A 15,238-nucleotide genomic window follows, 5' to 3' on the forward strand; every position below is an offset into this window, starting at 1 on the left:
AAATGAAGGCGAAGATTTATATACAAAGATGTGATTCGTTTTTTAATAATTCAAAATGAAGATTCCAAGCACTCAGAAAAATGAATAATGGGATGTTCATGAAATACATTACATAGTACTTTCAAATTATGTTATGAGAAATTTTTAGCCAGAGAAACATTAATTCATCCTGAATAAGCGCACAAAGCACATGAAGTAAAATAAAGCATACAAAATTACAGTTGACCCTTGAATAATGCAGGCGTTAGGGGTGCTGCTGACCAGTTCAAAGTCCAGGTATAACTTTTGACTCCTCACAAAAACTTAGTTGTCTCTCAGTATCCGCCGGGCAATTGGTTCCAGGACCAAAATCCAAGGACGCGCGAGACCTATACAGAAAATGGTGGAGAGCAATGCACACAGTTGACCCTCCACACACACAGACTCCAAACCACGGATCAAAAACAGTATTTATTGAAAAAATCTCATGTGTAAGTGGACCTGCGCAGATCAAGTCCATGTTGTTCAAGGGTCAACTCTGTGTGTGCGCACGTTTGTGTGCACGCATGTGTGTGTGTACTCAACTACGTAAAACATGCATAGATTAAAAACCAAAAGTGTGCCAAAATATTGAGTGGCACACCCTAAATTGAAGATTATTTCTCATTTTTCTTTCCACTTTATCCCATTTTACAGTATGCATGCACTGTATAATCAGAAAAGAGAATGTTTTTAAGCAAAATAAAAATACAAGCTGGTCTTCAAAGCAAAATTAATTTTTACTCAAGGTACTCTTTCAACTCACAACGAATACTTGGCTTCAAAGAACTCAGAAAAAGCAGTTCTGGCTGTGACAGCAAATACCATTGCACCATATACTCCTAACAAAGATGGGAAACAGCCATTCCTCCACATTCCAGTTTATTTATTATGTTTACTCAGGAACTATTCTAGAAAACGGGTGTATTTACCATGCAGTGAACAACATGACCCTCTTTCTCATGGAACTTGGATTCTGCCAAGGGAGAAAGACAGCACACAGGAAGAAAAAAACAAAAATGGAATATAATTTCAGGCAGAGCTAAATGCTATGAAGAAAAAATAAAGCAGAGTGAAAAAAAACAGAGCAAAAAGCAGGAAGCTAGTCTAGATTGGGGGGTCAGAGACAGTCTCTAAAGAAGAGACCTGACTGTGTAAGCTACTGATATAAAAACATAAATAGCATTCCTGTTGCGTAATTGCCCTAAGATTTAAAAAACTCTGTTTACAACTTAAAATATAGATAATCATCTCTCTGAGAATAGTTTCTACTTTATGAGGAGGTAAGGTATATTGGAATAGAGAGACTAGATTTAAATCCAGGCTTTGCCACTCAGCACATGTGTTCCCTTAGGCAAGTCACAAGCTTTCTCTCTATCACTCTATGAATCTGAATTTTCTCATGTATAAAACAGACATAATAGCAACTAGGTTATAAAGTTGTTCATAGAATTAAGAACGATAAGCTATGGAAAAGAACCTAGTAATTGTATCTGGCATAAGCGTTCATTAACTGAGTTCTCCGTGCGTATGGTTCTTCCACAAAATGAGTGCTAGATGCTGTAGGAGAATCATTGCAAGTATTTCGTTACCACAAGTAGACACATATCATATTTTTATCATCAGACCATACCAGAGACTCCAAAGTCCAAATCATTTCTATCTAAATGCTTGTTAGATATTGGTGATATAAATGATACTGGCTTGCCAAGATTGATAGCATTTTTACTAATGTTCCACTCACCTTTAAACTCTACTTGGTCATGAACTGCCTCTTTTTCCATTTTGTATCCCTAACTCCAAAGTTTGGTTTCTTCTCAGTCGACAGTTCTGATGATTAATTTTATATGTCAACTTGGCCGTGCTAATGGTAGTCAGTTTGGTCAAGCACTAGTCTAGATGTTGCTGTGAGGGTATTTTGTAGATCTCATCACATTATAATCAGTAGACTCTGCGTAAAGCATATTAACTTCTATAACGTAAGTGGGCCTCACCCAATAAGCTGAAAGCCTTGAGAGCAAAGATTCCGCCTCAAGACTACAACAGAGAAATCCTACCTGAGCTTCTGGCCTATTGACTTGCCCCAAATTTCAAACTAGCCAGTCCCCAGAATCACGTGAGCCAAAGCTCTAAAATATCTATCTACTACTGGCTCTGCTTCTCCGGAGGACTCTGACTAATGACACTGATCAACCTTAGAATTGGTCTCCTTGCTTCCTCTCTTCAGTCTATTACTGTGTTTCCTCAAAATTGAGACCTAGTTGGACAATGAGCTCTAATGCGTCTTTTGGAGCAAAAATTGATAAAAGACCCAGTCTTATTTTACTATAATATAAGACCAGGTTTAATATAACATAATAAATATAATACAATATATAATAAATATATCATAATATAATACCAGGCTTTATATTAATTTTTGCTCCAAAAGGCACATTAGAGCTGACTGTCCGGCTATGACTTATTTTCGGGGAAACATGGTATCTACATAGCAGCCACAGATCTTGTTAACATGTTAGTCGGGTAAATTGTTCCTCTGGTCAAAATTCCCTAACGACTTTGCATCTCATGCAGAATTGAAGCCCCAAACTTTGGAGTGCCCTATTCCTCCTTTGTCACCAAAGCACTTATTACTACCTAACATATTAGGTGTTTTACTCATTTTTTCTTCGTTGTTCCCTATGTTTTCCAGTTTTCCACACTGGGCATTTATTTCTATTATAATCATATATTGCTGAAGATAAATAATGTAAATTAGAATAACCTTTTTGATTGATGTTTGGTCAAAGTTTAAAAACCTTAAGAAAGTTCATATCTTTTGATTCAGAATTTTTCCAATGAATAATACAACCTAAGGAATTAATCATAAGTATACACTAAAATTTAATGATGTTAATGCCCATCCATGAGAAACTAGCTAAATTATTGTATACTCAGACAATAAAGTCTACCGTTATTAAAAATGTAGACCTAAGTTTACCAATATGAACCATATTGGTAAAAATTGGGTTATAATTCCGTATATAGAGTATGAGCCTATATATAAACAAACAAAAGTATATACAAATATTTATACAGAAATAAAATATCAGAAGTAAAAATAAAGAATAGATACTAAAATAAACTGAGATTATGGCTGAATGGTTAATTCCTTCTCTATACTTCCTTACTATCTAAAATTTTTATAAGGAAAAAGAGTTACACTCATAAACAAAACTATAAATCAACAGACATGTATAAAAACCAGCATTTTACAAGCAACATAACAAACATTGGTACCCTGTTTCCGCGAAAATAAGACCTAGCTGGACAATCAGCTCTAACGCGTCTTTTGGAGCAAAAATTAACATAAGACACGATCTTATATTATATCATATAAGACCCCGTCTTATATGATAGTAAAATAAGATCGGGTCTTATATTAATTTGAGGTGTATCACACTTGTTGAAAATGTATTGGGTTGGTGCAAAAGTAATTGCGGTTTAAAAGGTTAAAAATAATTGCAAAAATCACAATTACTTTTGCACCAACCTAATAAAAAGACATCTTCTAATGTGGTCTGAATCCCATTTACCCGCTTTTCTCTATTTTCGAATTACACTGTTAAACCTTATCCATCATATGTACTGTTTTGGAAACCATAAATAAGAACTGGTAGTAAAACCCGTTTTTAGTTTTAATTTTCCCAAAGCAGAGCTGCTCTGCCTTAGGAAATACATGTGATTTCCTAAGTGCTGCTACTATATGTCAGGCATTGTGCTAGCATCAGAACTCAACAAAATATGAATTTACTTGATCACCAAGTCACCCTGTTTGAAGAAAATTTGACATGGAAATGATTTAATTTTTTCCCAATTCATAATAAAAACAGAGAAAAATCACTTTTAGAAAAACGAATCTTGTTTGACACTGAACTTTCAAAGCCTGTCATCATGAACGAGACACTTTGAAACTAGCCTCGCATTGGATTTCAAAGACAGTATGAGACAGCATGGGGATCACAAGCGTACAGAGGTTGATGACTGATGATGATACTGGGGAAATCAAGATAGCTACAGCTGGAAAGAGACTCCTGGCAGTGGGCATCACTGGATACAAGGAAGTGAAACAGGAGCACATGATTTCAAATCAATGGGAAAAACCTAGATCAGTGAATGGTATACAGAAAAGAGACCAGCAGTTTAGAAAGAAGTGGATCTCTAACTCAGAGCACATACCAATATAAATTACAGAAAAACGGAAGGAATTAAATGCAAAACATAGAGCTGTAAACCACTAGAGGAATGGTAAAGGAAAGGAATACGTATGACAACATAAAAAGTAAACATTTCTGTCAAAACTTTCTTCAAGGCAAAACACATTATAAACAAAATGGAAAAACAAATGTCAAACAGGGGAAAACATTTACAATAAGTTACGATATTTAATATATAAAGAATCCCTACAAATCAGATTAAAAAAAATAAAGCCACCAATAGACAAATGAAGATAAGGTATGAAGAGATAACTCATAAAACAAGAACTAGAAATGGCCAATAAATAAATACGCATATTCCATCTCACTAGCAAGCAAATGTTGTAATGTACATTACAACATTATTTTTACATTTTCATCCATCAAAATGGCAAAGAAATACAAGATTAAAATAGCCAATGCCATGAAGGGCATATGGAAAGGGACTCTGATCCACGGCTTTTAGGAGTATAATTTGACCCACCTCTCAAAAGCGCTATTTAGCAACCTAAAGTATTTTAATGTGCACAGTCTTTTACCTAAGGAAATAAACACAGAAGTATACAAAGACTTAGGTCCAATAATGCTCTATTCAACATACTAACTTAAAATGTTTCAAAACTTGAAAGCCATCTTCATACAGAAGGGGGGGCTTCTTAAATATCAGTAATATATCTATTAAATGGAATATTATGCAGTGATTTAAAATGATAGAAAGTCTTAATTCATCATGTTAATATTTGTCACTTTTTATTATTGGTTTAGTTTCAAACAAGTGTAGGCTATTTTTAATATTTTAAAAGTAAAATTTAAACATTTTTAAATAAACGATATCCAGAGCTTATAGAAATGACTGGACTATAAATTGGTTTACCCTCCAAAAAAAACAATTTAACTATACCTATCAAAATAAAGCACTGCCCACTTTATGATATATCACTAAGGTACACACTTAAGATTTCTGCATTTTTCTATACGTTGTAATTCAAAAAATTAAAAACAAAAACTGTACTCTTCTCCCTCACCCCCAACACCTCTACCATCTACTGATAATAAAAGTACCATTGGTGAAAGAGTTAGACTTTATAAATCTGGGGACATGTCTGCAATATAATGTTTGGTAAAGAAAGTAAAGCTGCAGTGTGGTTTTCTAGGGTGAGCCCATTTTGCCTACTGAAAAAAGGGGATCCCTATAATTGTAGAGTTACATATCCTATGAACAAAGAAAACAAATACGCAACAGTAGACAACTAACTGTTAACACCTATTGGGGGAGATGAGAAATAATTAAACTTGCCTGTATACAGAAAACAATGAATAATACAACAATGATATTCTTTGACCAAGCACTGTACTTCTAAGAATTTATTCTAAGAATTTAATCATGCAAGCCTAAAGATACATTCAACAAAATTAGTAAAGAGTTATGATTTAAAAAAAAAACAACAAAACCACAAAAACCCATAGCCTAAAGTTCCTTCAATAGGAAACTGGCTATATTTTAAACAAATGATAAAGCCATGTGTCGGAATATTACTGTAGCTATAAAACAGTAGGGTTATATATGCTGATATGGAAATGTACATTAATTGAAAATTTCACTAATTGAAAAACAATATGTGTAATATGGTTCTTTTTTTTTTTTTTAGCTCTTGTCTAAAAGAATAATGGGAAACTGGTACATGATAACTCTGGCAAGTACGACCTGGGGTCAAAGGAGACTTCATGTGTCTTTTATAACCTTCAGTACCAGTTGGATTATTTTAAATTCTTTGAACCTGGTTTAAATGCTGACATAAAACAGTAATGTGTCAAACTCCTTTTTTATTTAAGCCATCTTAGATTTGCTTTAAAATGCCCCAGAAAAAAACAAACTTGGAGGAGAAAGTTGAACTAAAAAATTGCATAATTTTAAAAACTGCTCAAGGTTGAGTTGAATGTTTTTCTTCATCTGTGTGTGTTTGAAATTTTTCATACTAGAAAGATTTTATGTAAAAAGTTCTACGGGCCCTGCTAAGTAAAACAGATAAATGCTGAGCTATTCTGGGCGAGGCAGAAGCAGGATGGGGCAGGATGCCAAGCCCTCTCTAGTGACTCTGGAGTCAACTGTGGGGTTCCATGGAGTATTTAAAACACCACTGGTATAATCATTATCATCACCATAATAACAGAGAAAACCTGCACAATTTCATGGATTCCTCCCTGCCCAACAGGCAGAAAGTAGACAGACCCTAAAATAGCAACAAATGTCTCTCTGAGTGGTGATGAGTAGTGAGATTACCAATGGATTATTTTGCAGGGGGGGCATTGTATTTTGTAAAATTTCTTATAGAGAAAAAATGTTTTTTTAATGTTCACAAAGTATTACAGACTCTACCACTGAACAACCCAACAGGTTACTCCAAGCCCTCAGTTATTAACCCCCGAGGGCAACAGGATAATCAACAAGAAATGAGAACTCTCCAATGGTCGTTAGAAAAGAGAGAAAGGCAGTGAGTTGGAACAGTCATGTCTGACCTAAAGGAGACAGGCCGTGAACAATAGGAGACTATCTGACAGTAGGGACCATATCAATCATACACACAGTCTTTTTTCTTATCCTTACCCCCCTGGAATTGAAGACTGTAGGACTGGAATTCCTTCTTGAATAGGGAACAGGAGCAACCAATGAAAGAAATGGATTTTCTTCCCCTCAACAGTAGGCAATCAGTAAGAGAGATGGCTGTTATCTGCATCTACAAAACCCTGTAGGTAGATAAAAACTACCTCCATTTTTAAGGATGAGGAAACTGAGGTTTGGGAAAGTAAAGCAACTTGCCTAGTGTTACAGAGCTATGAAACAGCAGGCACAAGACAAGAATTGAAGTTTGTATGCACCACAACCAGGATTCTTTCTACGAAGCTACCTCCCTGCTCTAAAAAATAGCCTCTTATGTTGGTATCTCTGATAAGTTCCAACACCAGTGTTCTCAAACCACTGCGGTTCACTGTACATACCGAAAGTAAGAAAAGAAACTGGAAAGACAGCTGTCAAGAAGTTGTATCACTGCCCAGCTCTATTCCACTGGAGCTAGGCAGAAGGCACTAAAACCTTATTCACATGATCCGCTGTCATTCCGAGTAACCAGTCCTACCTACCCTCTAAAAAAAAAAAAAAAAAAAGCTTATTAACATTCTCCCCAGCAGAGAGCTTGAAGATGGCATTCCCAAGAAATTGGTCGGCCAGTACACGGAACCTCTGCATTCGGGTACAGTAGCGTTAAGCTTTTAACACTAAAAATGTAGAGGAATTTGTTTCAACCTAAAAATGGCAGTTGCCAAATTAATGTCACTACAGATGGTGACAAAAATCCCTGGCTTTGCAGTTATCCAGACCTCGGTTCATTACCCAGTTCTGCCACTTAAATAAAAGTGTAAACTTAGGCCGGTCAATTCAACTTCATATACAAAAAAAAAAAGGGCATGATAGATAACTTCTCCATAAAGGATTAAATGAGATAACTTTGTGCCTAGAGCCCGACATATGGAAGGTAGAAAATAAATGATAAACACTATTAACATTTTTATTACTCTTGTGCCATAGGAGATTTGGAGTCCTAGCAAATTCTCTACATGATCTGAACTCTTGATTGTCTGATGTAACCTTCAACCGGTGGAATCTAGATATCTGAAACAACTGAAATATTATTCAGTTCAGCTTCGTTCACAGATATCAGTACTCCAGTTGAACTATTCTGAAAAATACTGAGGGTTTTCCTAGTTTAAATTCATTCACATTTTTTAAAAAGCATACATAGGTTTGGCTAACGTCAGAGTGTTCCCTCACTCTCTCTCTCTTTCTCTCTCTCTCACTTCGTTTCCATATGTGGTTCAGTCTGGATTTTTGTTCAAAAGGTCTGATTATTACAATAGGCTCCTTGAGAGCAGGAACTGGTCTGTATATGCCCGGCACCAGTATAGGCCTGGTACATACCACATGCTCAATAAACAGTCATGGAATTAAATCTGCAGAAAAGACATTCACTGGTTTTAAGATTCAGCGGGCTCATTTTGGCAAAAGGACTGCAACTTTTTCCCCCTATAGATATCTGGCAGGTATTTCTTTATTTATTTTCAAATAAATAATTGACTACACAAGCTATACACCAGATATTAATAGTAAAGTTTTCAGAAACAAAACTAAGATGGAAAACTCTAGAAATAGTAGCATTGCAGTATAAAGGAAAGAAAACCAATTTTGGAATCAGGCAAATCTGGGTTTCAAATGCCAATTACACCACTTCACAGCTATGTAAGTATTAATCACACATATCATCTGAGACTCAGTTTCCACAGCTGAAAAATGGGGTAAGAACACCCACCTCACATGATTATCATGAAACTCATATATATGTGAAATACCAAGTAAGCTGGTGGTGAGTGATTTTTTTTTTTAACAGTTTTATTGAAGTAAATGATTTTTACTTCTTAAGATTTTTCCCTTCTCACAAATGGTCAAAACTAGAGGGACTGCATTATGCCTAAAGGCATCTACACGTTTACTCCTGCTTTTCAGGAAATACATTCATTCAGCCATATGGAGAGGCTAACTGGCTAAGGTTTCAACTGTCCAAGGGTCCAATGGGATCATTGTAAGGGGACCCTTTCCCACAGCTCAGGAGTCCAAGCGAAGCCAACCAGGCTTTTCAGGGAGCCTGATCTTGTCATCTGGGGCCCGCTTACAATGGGCTTGCTGAGAGGCGGGCAATATCAAGCAAGAGTCATCTTTGGGATAAACCAAAGAGGCAGCATAGACCCAACAGGCATTTTTGGAAAGCTCAAACCCAAATTAAGGCATTAAATTTTAGCACAGGTTGGAGCCTGGAGGTAGAGAGGAGGAACACTGGTGTTGAAATAATATGTAAAATCTGTAACAGAAGAGGTCTCATTAATACACGTTTATTTTCCATTCACAAATGGAACTAAACAGTGATGATATGCTCATTCCAACCTGCTGAGTACGTATGTCATTTTACTGTGCTATATGTTCTCAATTATACACTAAAGAAAATAAAAACCTAAGTAAACAAAATCCCTCTACACCTCGATAAACATTTGCTCCATTCACATTTCAGTGCCTATTATTCAATATTTCACCTTATGTCAAGGTACAGTCAAGACAAAATTTCTATTTTCTCTCTTAAATTATTTTCACTGGGAGAGATGAGTCAAAAAACGAACCTTGAACACATTTGGGTTTCCATTTTCAGATAGGTAGGAGCCCACACTTCCTCCCACTCACCCCACCTCAAGAATTCACAATACTGTTACAGAAATATATGGAACAATGCCTTCCATTGGGCAACTGTTAACCGAATGCAATAAAAAGAGTCTGCACTTAACAGACCTCAGTAACAACTATAATTCTTCCCCACCTTAAATTTCTGGGGAAAACTGGATCAGCCCACTAAAAAGCAACGGTAACGTCCAAGTAAGTGTTTTCAGAAAAATAGAGACAAATACGTACAGTATGACTACATGCAAATACCCATTGTTTAGCACCAAGGAGAGCACATGCAAGGACAGCTACTTCAAGGCCATTTTTGTTCCAGTTACATCGCAGCCAGAGAAGCTGGCTTCCCAAAGATAAAATATCCATGACACGGGAGCCTCCCTGCGCCTGAGAGTTATAACCCACCTTTCTATAGAGACGCCAAGACAACCGGATCTCACACTGAATGCATTCTCTAGCTAACTGTGTTGGTGACATTCCAGCACCGTGCGCTAACATAATTTGAATCAATAGCCACACCGATGCTACTCAAAATGTTTGCCACCATGTAAATAAAAGGCACAGTTCCAATAAGAAGGAAACTGTCCTCCTTCCTGGCTCCTCAGCTCCATTTGAAGACTGTGCCATGAATAGAAAGATAACCTTGAGAACAGTCACGTCACCCATGCCATCAGTATCTCTCTAACTCATTTCCGGATTTTTAGCGTTTCCCTAAAACACGACAGTCTCGACAGGATGCCGGGAATTTAATCATGCTTTTTCAAGATATATCAAACTGTCTGGGATATGCAGTGATGAAAACTGAATACTGCCACTGAAACCATACTTAATTAAAGACATGCTTTCTCTAAACAGAGCTTCCCCAATAAAGCCACAATGTTTTCTGCCTTGGCACTCGTAGAATCTGTCCCAGTGAGATCAGGCCAGCTGCACTCCTGCTAACAGATATTTTTTTTTTTTCTGAGCAACCCTTCCCCACCCCCCACCCCCAAAAGTTTTACTTTTATCTGTGGAATTCTCTGCCGGCCCGGGGCCTGGAAAACTGGGTGGACCCAGAGGACAGGTGTCAGATCTGGCCTTTGGGAAGTGGTCCAAACTGACAGTCAGTCACTGGCAGCATAAAGCTGCGAGCTTTATAAACTTCAATTTGAGGCTTTATTCCATTAGTACTTTCTCCCCGCTCCCTTGTTGAAGGAGGGAGAGAAAGCAAGCCAAAAAGATGAGTTTCCAAATAGAAAAACCACCAGTTTAATTATAAAACCCTCCCAACTCAACAAAGAACTGTTAAAAGTAGCCAAATGGAAAACGTCAAGGTTTTTTGGGCACATGCACAACTGTTAAACGTGAGAATCACAACTTCGAGGTCGGGGGGGAGAGAATAAAAAGCAGGAGCAGAAAAAGAGGCGCAGAACAGGGCCCAGCCGAAGACCCATCTGCTCAGAAGGGGCCCTCTGGGTACTAAACTCCGCCGTGTGGCACCCAGGCTGGAGGAAAGCAGAGGGTTACACAGAACATTTAGCAGACTTAACATTGGATTAAACACACTACTGCAAGTTTCAACACATGTTCATGGCATACGTAAAAAACACATTTACAACAAGAAAGAAGAGAGGCACCTGGAGACATCTGACACTGGGCATGCTCTGCAGGCAACTCAGTGCGCACATGCTCTCTACCAGGTTGGCGCAGCCTAGCCACAAAGACCTTGGCACAGAACACTGCAGGATGACAAAAAGGAAGGAAGAGAAGAAGCAGTTAGAGGCCGCAACAAATCACTCCTTCACACAGGCAACTTGAATGTTAGTCGGGCGGGGGAGCACGCGTGGCAGTTTGGGGGTCAGGGGTGGTGGTCACAGACGACTTACACCTTGGGAGAGGCCCCACTTTCTGTCCTAGTCAAAGGTTTCTGCTGCCAACCACTAATTCCTCTGGACACCGTGACCAGAATCAAGAGGGGGAGAATGATTAAACCCCCGCTAAAGGGAACTGTGAAAGTTTGGGTGCAAAACAAGATTCGTGGTGAGACTGTGCCTGTAGCTTCATAAAAGTAACAGTTTCTGGTCTCTGTCATATAATTATAATTGCCATCAATACATCACCAACGACGTGCCAGGCGCTTTAACTGTGTCCTCTAATTCCCACACCACAGTGTAAGGAAACCGAGGCTCAGAGCTTCAGTCATTTGCAAGGACAAGCAGCGGGGGGCAGGATTCCAAACTGGTTTATCTGCTATTAAAATCCACATATGTCCCACAAGACTATGATGCCTCTACTGTAAAAAGAGGCACCTGAATTTTCACTATGTGGGTACAGTTTTGCACTTCCCTAAATAAAAATCACAGGAGACCTAAAGTCACAAGGCAAAAGGAACAAGAAAGATAGATTGACAGATACAGGAAATAGAAAAGAGCTGATTAAAAACTTATCTGATTTTCAGTGTCATCCACATCTCTAACTTCCCAAAGGAAAAAAAATATATCATAGTTTTCATTTTGGAATTTGTTTACAAAGTGCATTTGACATGAGCAAGAATTAAACGCTTTTTTAATTTACCTATTCCCGTTCTCTTTTAAAAGCTTGCTGGTTTTCGGGGAATTAAGAAAAAAAGGTAAAATGTAAACATGCGCATTATGGCTAGTATTTTAAAACCATTAGATTATTTATGGTATGCAATAAGTACTTTTTCAGATCTAAGGTCAATTAATTTACTACGGCAAAATCAATAATCATGCAAAAAAAACTGAAGGTGGTGTTTGGGTTTAACCAAAATACAGAAGTATTTGACCCAAACTCATAAACTTGCTTATCCTAGCTGCAAGTAGGATGGTCAGATATCCTCATTTTCTTGGGACAGTCCAGGTTTACACTTGTTGTCCCAGCATAATTTTCACTCTCAAACGTGTTCTGGTTTGGTAAATAAATGCTATGGTCACCCCAACTGGAATATGTACAAAGACTGCTATGCTTGAAATCAGATAGACCTGGGTTCCCATCCAGCGCCTGCCACTTGCTAGTTACAGCTCACCTATAATGTAACTAACTAGAGTACTGAGATTATTTAGAAAAGGCAGTTAAAGAATACAAAACCAGAGGAATCGAATGGAATACGAAAACCAAGCCACTTTTTGGTAACAATGAAAGGGCCATACATTTCCAATATGTGCCTTTATTCCAAAGCTCACCATAGCCAATACAGTATAAGTGTATCAATGACACTCCAGGCACACGTATTTTGTCACTCTCAACACTTTCAGAGTGCCACAAAAGATGCTGAATAAATGTTTGTATAATATAATGAAAGCAGCTGCCATTTGTCAAGCTCTTTTGTATGCTAGGCAGCTGACACAGTAAACCCTCACAAAACCCTTGTAAGACAAGTATTATTTCCATTTTACAGATGAGAAAACCGAGGATCGGGAAAGGAGGGCTGGATTTGTTGAAATAGCAACTCATCCCCGGTGCAAGAGAACAAGGGCTAAGTGATGGCAGATTTAGAACTAAAGTGAATCCTGTCTGGCTCTAAGCAAACTTCCCATTACAACAAAACTCTCTCTATCCAGAGATATCCAGCAAATGCTTATTAAAACACATCAGGATGTTATCAGAAGTAGATGCACAGAGAAAAGGCCCAGGCACAGTACATATGTGTACATAGATTACACAGATTATTTGATTTAAATAAACTCCCAACACCTGAGTTCAATTTCAATTCCTTCTTGGAATCTTTGTAGCTACCCACATCACAAAATTACTCAGATCTGAGAACAGAGTTTTAAGGATTACACTTGCATTCGCAACGAACACCAAATTAACACCAAAGCTCACCTACAAATCAATTTTGAATTATTCAGTAAAAACAGGTACCCTCTGCAAGGTTTAATATGTATTTATTTGTCTCAAAGGGTAAAAAACATGAAAGCGTAAGGTACACTGTACCCTGATTAGATTCTGCTAATAACTTGTGGTCCTAAACTTAAAAAAGGAAAAAAAACACACACAAATTTTCACATTTAATAAATCAAAGAATCAGAGACTGTGAGAATTGGAAGACCGTTTAGTTCAAACTTCCACCCCTGATTTTACAAATGAAGACACGAAAGCCCAAAGAAGGCCAGTGATGATCTCCCAGGGTTTCCTAACAATCTAATCCATACTTTAAAAACTAGGGAAAACAACGTAAAGAAAACTTTGAGCACTTAAGAAAGTTCTAAGAACTTACTTTCAAAATATTAACTGTTTATTGTAAGTGTTTAAAAGCTTGATATTGAACTTGTATATTCAGGAAGACATTTTTAAAGGACCCTTTGCGAGTCTAATTTTCAAGAATTAATCTTTGTAATATCCCTGACAGACACTGTGGATATAAAGAGTGACGCCAGTGTTTATAAAAGGTATAGAACCGCCCTACTTTCACACGCCATTACCCTGAAGCTGCAACCAACCGCAATGCTGAAAAAGTCTTTACTCAACAGAAAATGTCATTCTAGGAAATACACCCATCTTTCAGTAAGGAAGGCTATACTGCTGGTGTAAACAAGGTTTCCCTCAGGTCCAATGGACCAAGAGGGCATTGATTTGATTTGAAAATAATGGATAAAAATAAAAGTTCCACATTTATCAACCTAAGAGCGTTAAAACAGAGTAACTGATCCTTGAATTTTAAATTCAGGGACCTAGTTGGAAACCCATGCTGACTACTGTGGAATAACTATTATCCATCATTCTTTAACTGAATAATGCAGATTTCTTCATATTGGCTATATTCACAAGACTGTTGTGTCTCTGTCTGTCTGTCTGTCTGTCTCTCTGAGCTAAGAGTCATCTATCTTTAAACTTCTGGAACACTATCTCATTGTTAAATATATCTGAAGAACTTAAACTGATACCTTGGATATTTACCAATTCTAACAGATACTTATTGACCTACTTATTAAGCTAACAATACAAACTAAGCCTCTTTCCTTTTGAGACTTCAGCCTCCAGCTCAAGAGAAACCCAGGGAAATCACAATGGGGATACGTAAGGGAGGCCCTTCAGGGGTGGAAAACCCCCAAGAAATGTTCATTATAATGTCATATTTAGCTGCTTGTAATGACCAGTATTCTGATTTACGACTGTTCACAGAGAACAGGAAATAATTCAGACGGGGTCTTAATATTAGCAAACACCCGACTGGACTGATTATATTTGTAGGTTCTATAGCCAAAGAAAATAACATTAGTCAATTGAACTGGCAGTATTCATTAATTTTATCATATCCACTGTATAATCACAAACCAAAATTAGGGCCACCATGCTGAGAAACACCATGTAAGTCAGTATAGACAAGAATAATAGCTTTTGACATTTTTCAAAAGCAGAAAGTTATTAAAAGAGGTAGGAGAGAAATGTCCTAGGCTCTCTTCATATTGCCATAGGAACCACAAATCAAAAGGAAAAAAAACTGGTCGCAGGCACCTTGTCTTCTGATTGGCTGGCTTGAAGAACTCACAAAAGTTAACTTTGGGTCTGTTTCTAGATGGGATTATTTTGAATATCCTGCCCTGATTCCTTCTCAAAGAGGCAATTCTTTTCAAAGCTATCGGGAGAGGTATTTTATGCTAATCATCTCTCTAATGTCACCCTAATTTAGAAATATGCTTTATTATAGATTTTCTATTAATCCCACAAATTTTTTCTTTAAACCGCTTCCCACAGAATCATTACCAGCCTC

General features: G+C 37.4%; 1 protein-coding gene across 8 annotated transcripts in view; it reads right to left on the bottom strand.

Moving 5' to 3' along the window:
• The window catches only part of FBXW11 (F-box and WD repeat domain containing 11), a 101,154-nt gene that overhangs the window by 52,658 nt on the left and 33,258 nt on the right, over positions 1 to 15,238 (bottom strand). For 4 of the 8 annotated variants that reach the window (XM_081035507.1, XM_081035506.1, XM_081035511.1 and 1 more), the window contains one exon: positions 11,142 to 11,243. The exons of the other annotated variants lie outside the window; for them this stretch is intronic. In XM_081035507.1, coding sequence (XP_080891633.1) covers positions 11,142 to 11,243 — 102 coding nt within the window. The remainder of the gene's footprint in view (positions 1 to 11,141; positions 11,244 to 15,238) is intronic. 8 annotated transcript variants of the gene reach the window in all.

This window comes from Rhinolophus hipposideros (assembly GCF_964194185.1).
Source record: "Rhinolophus hipposideros genome assembly, chromosome: 23".
In the NCBI taxonomy this organism is placed as follows: Eukaryota; Metazoa; Chordata; class Mammalia; order Chiroptera; family Rhinolophidae; genus Rhinolophus; species Rhinolophus hipposideros.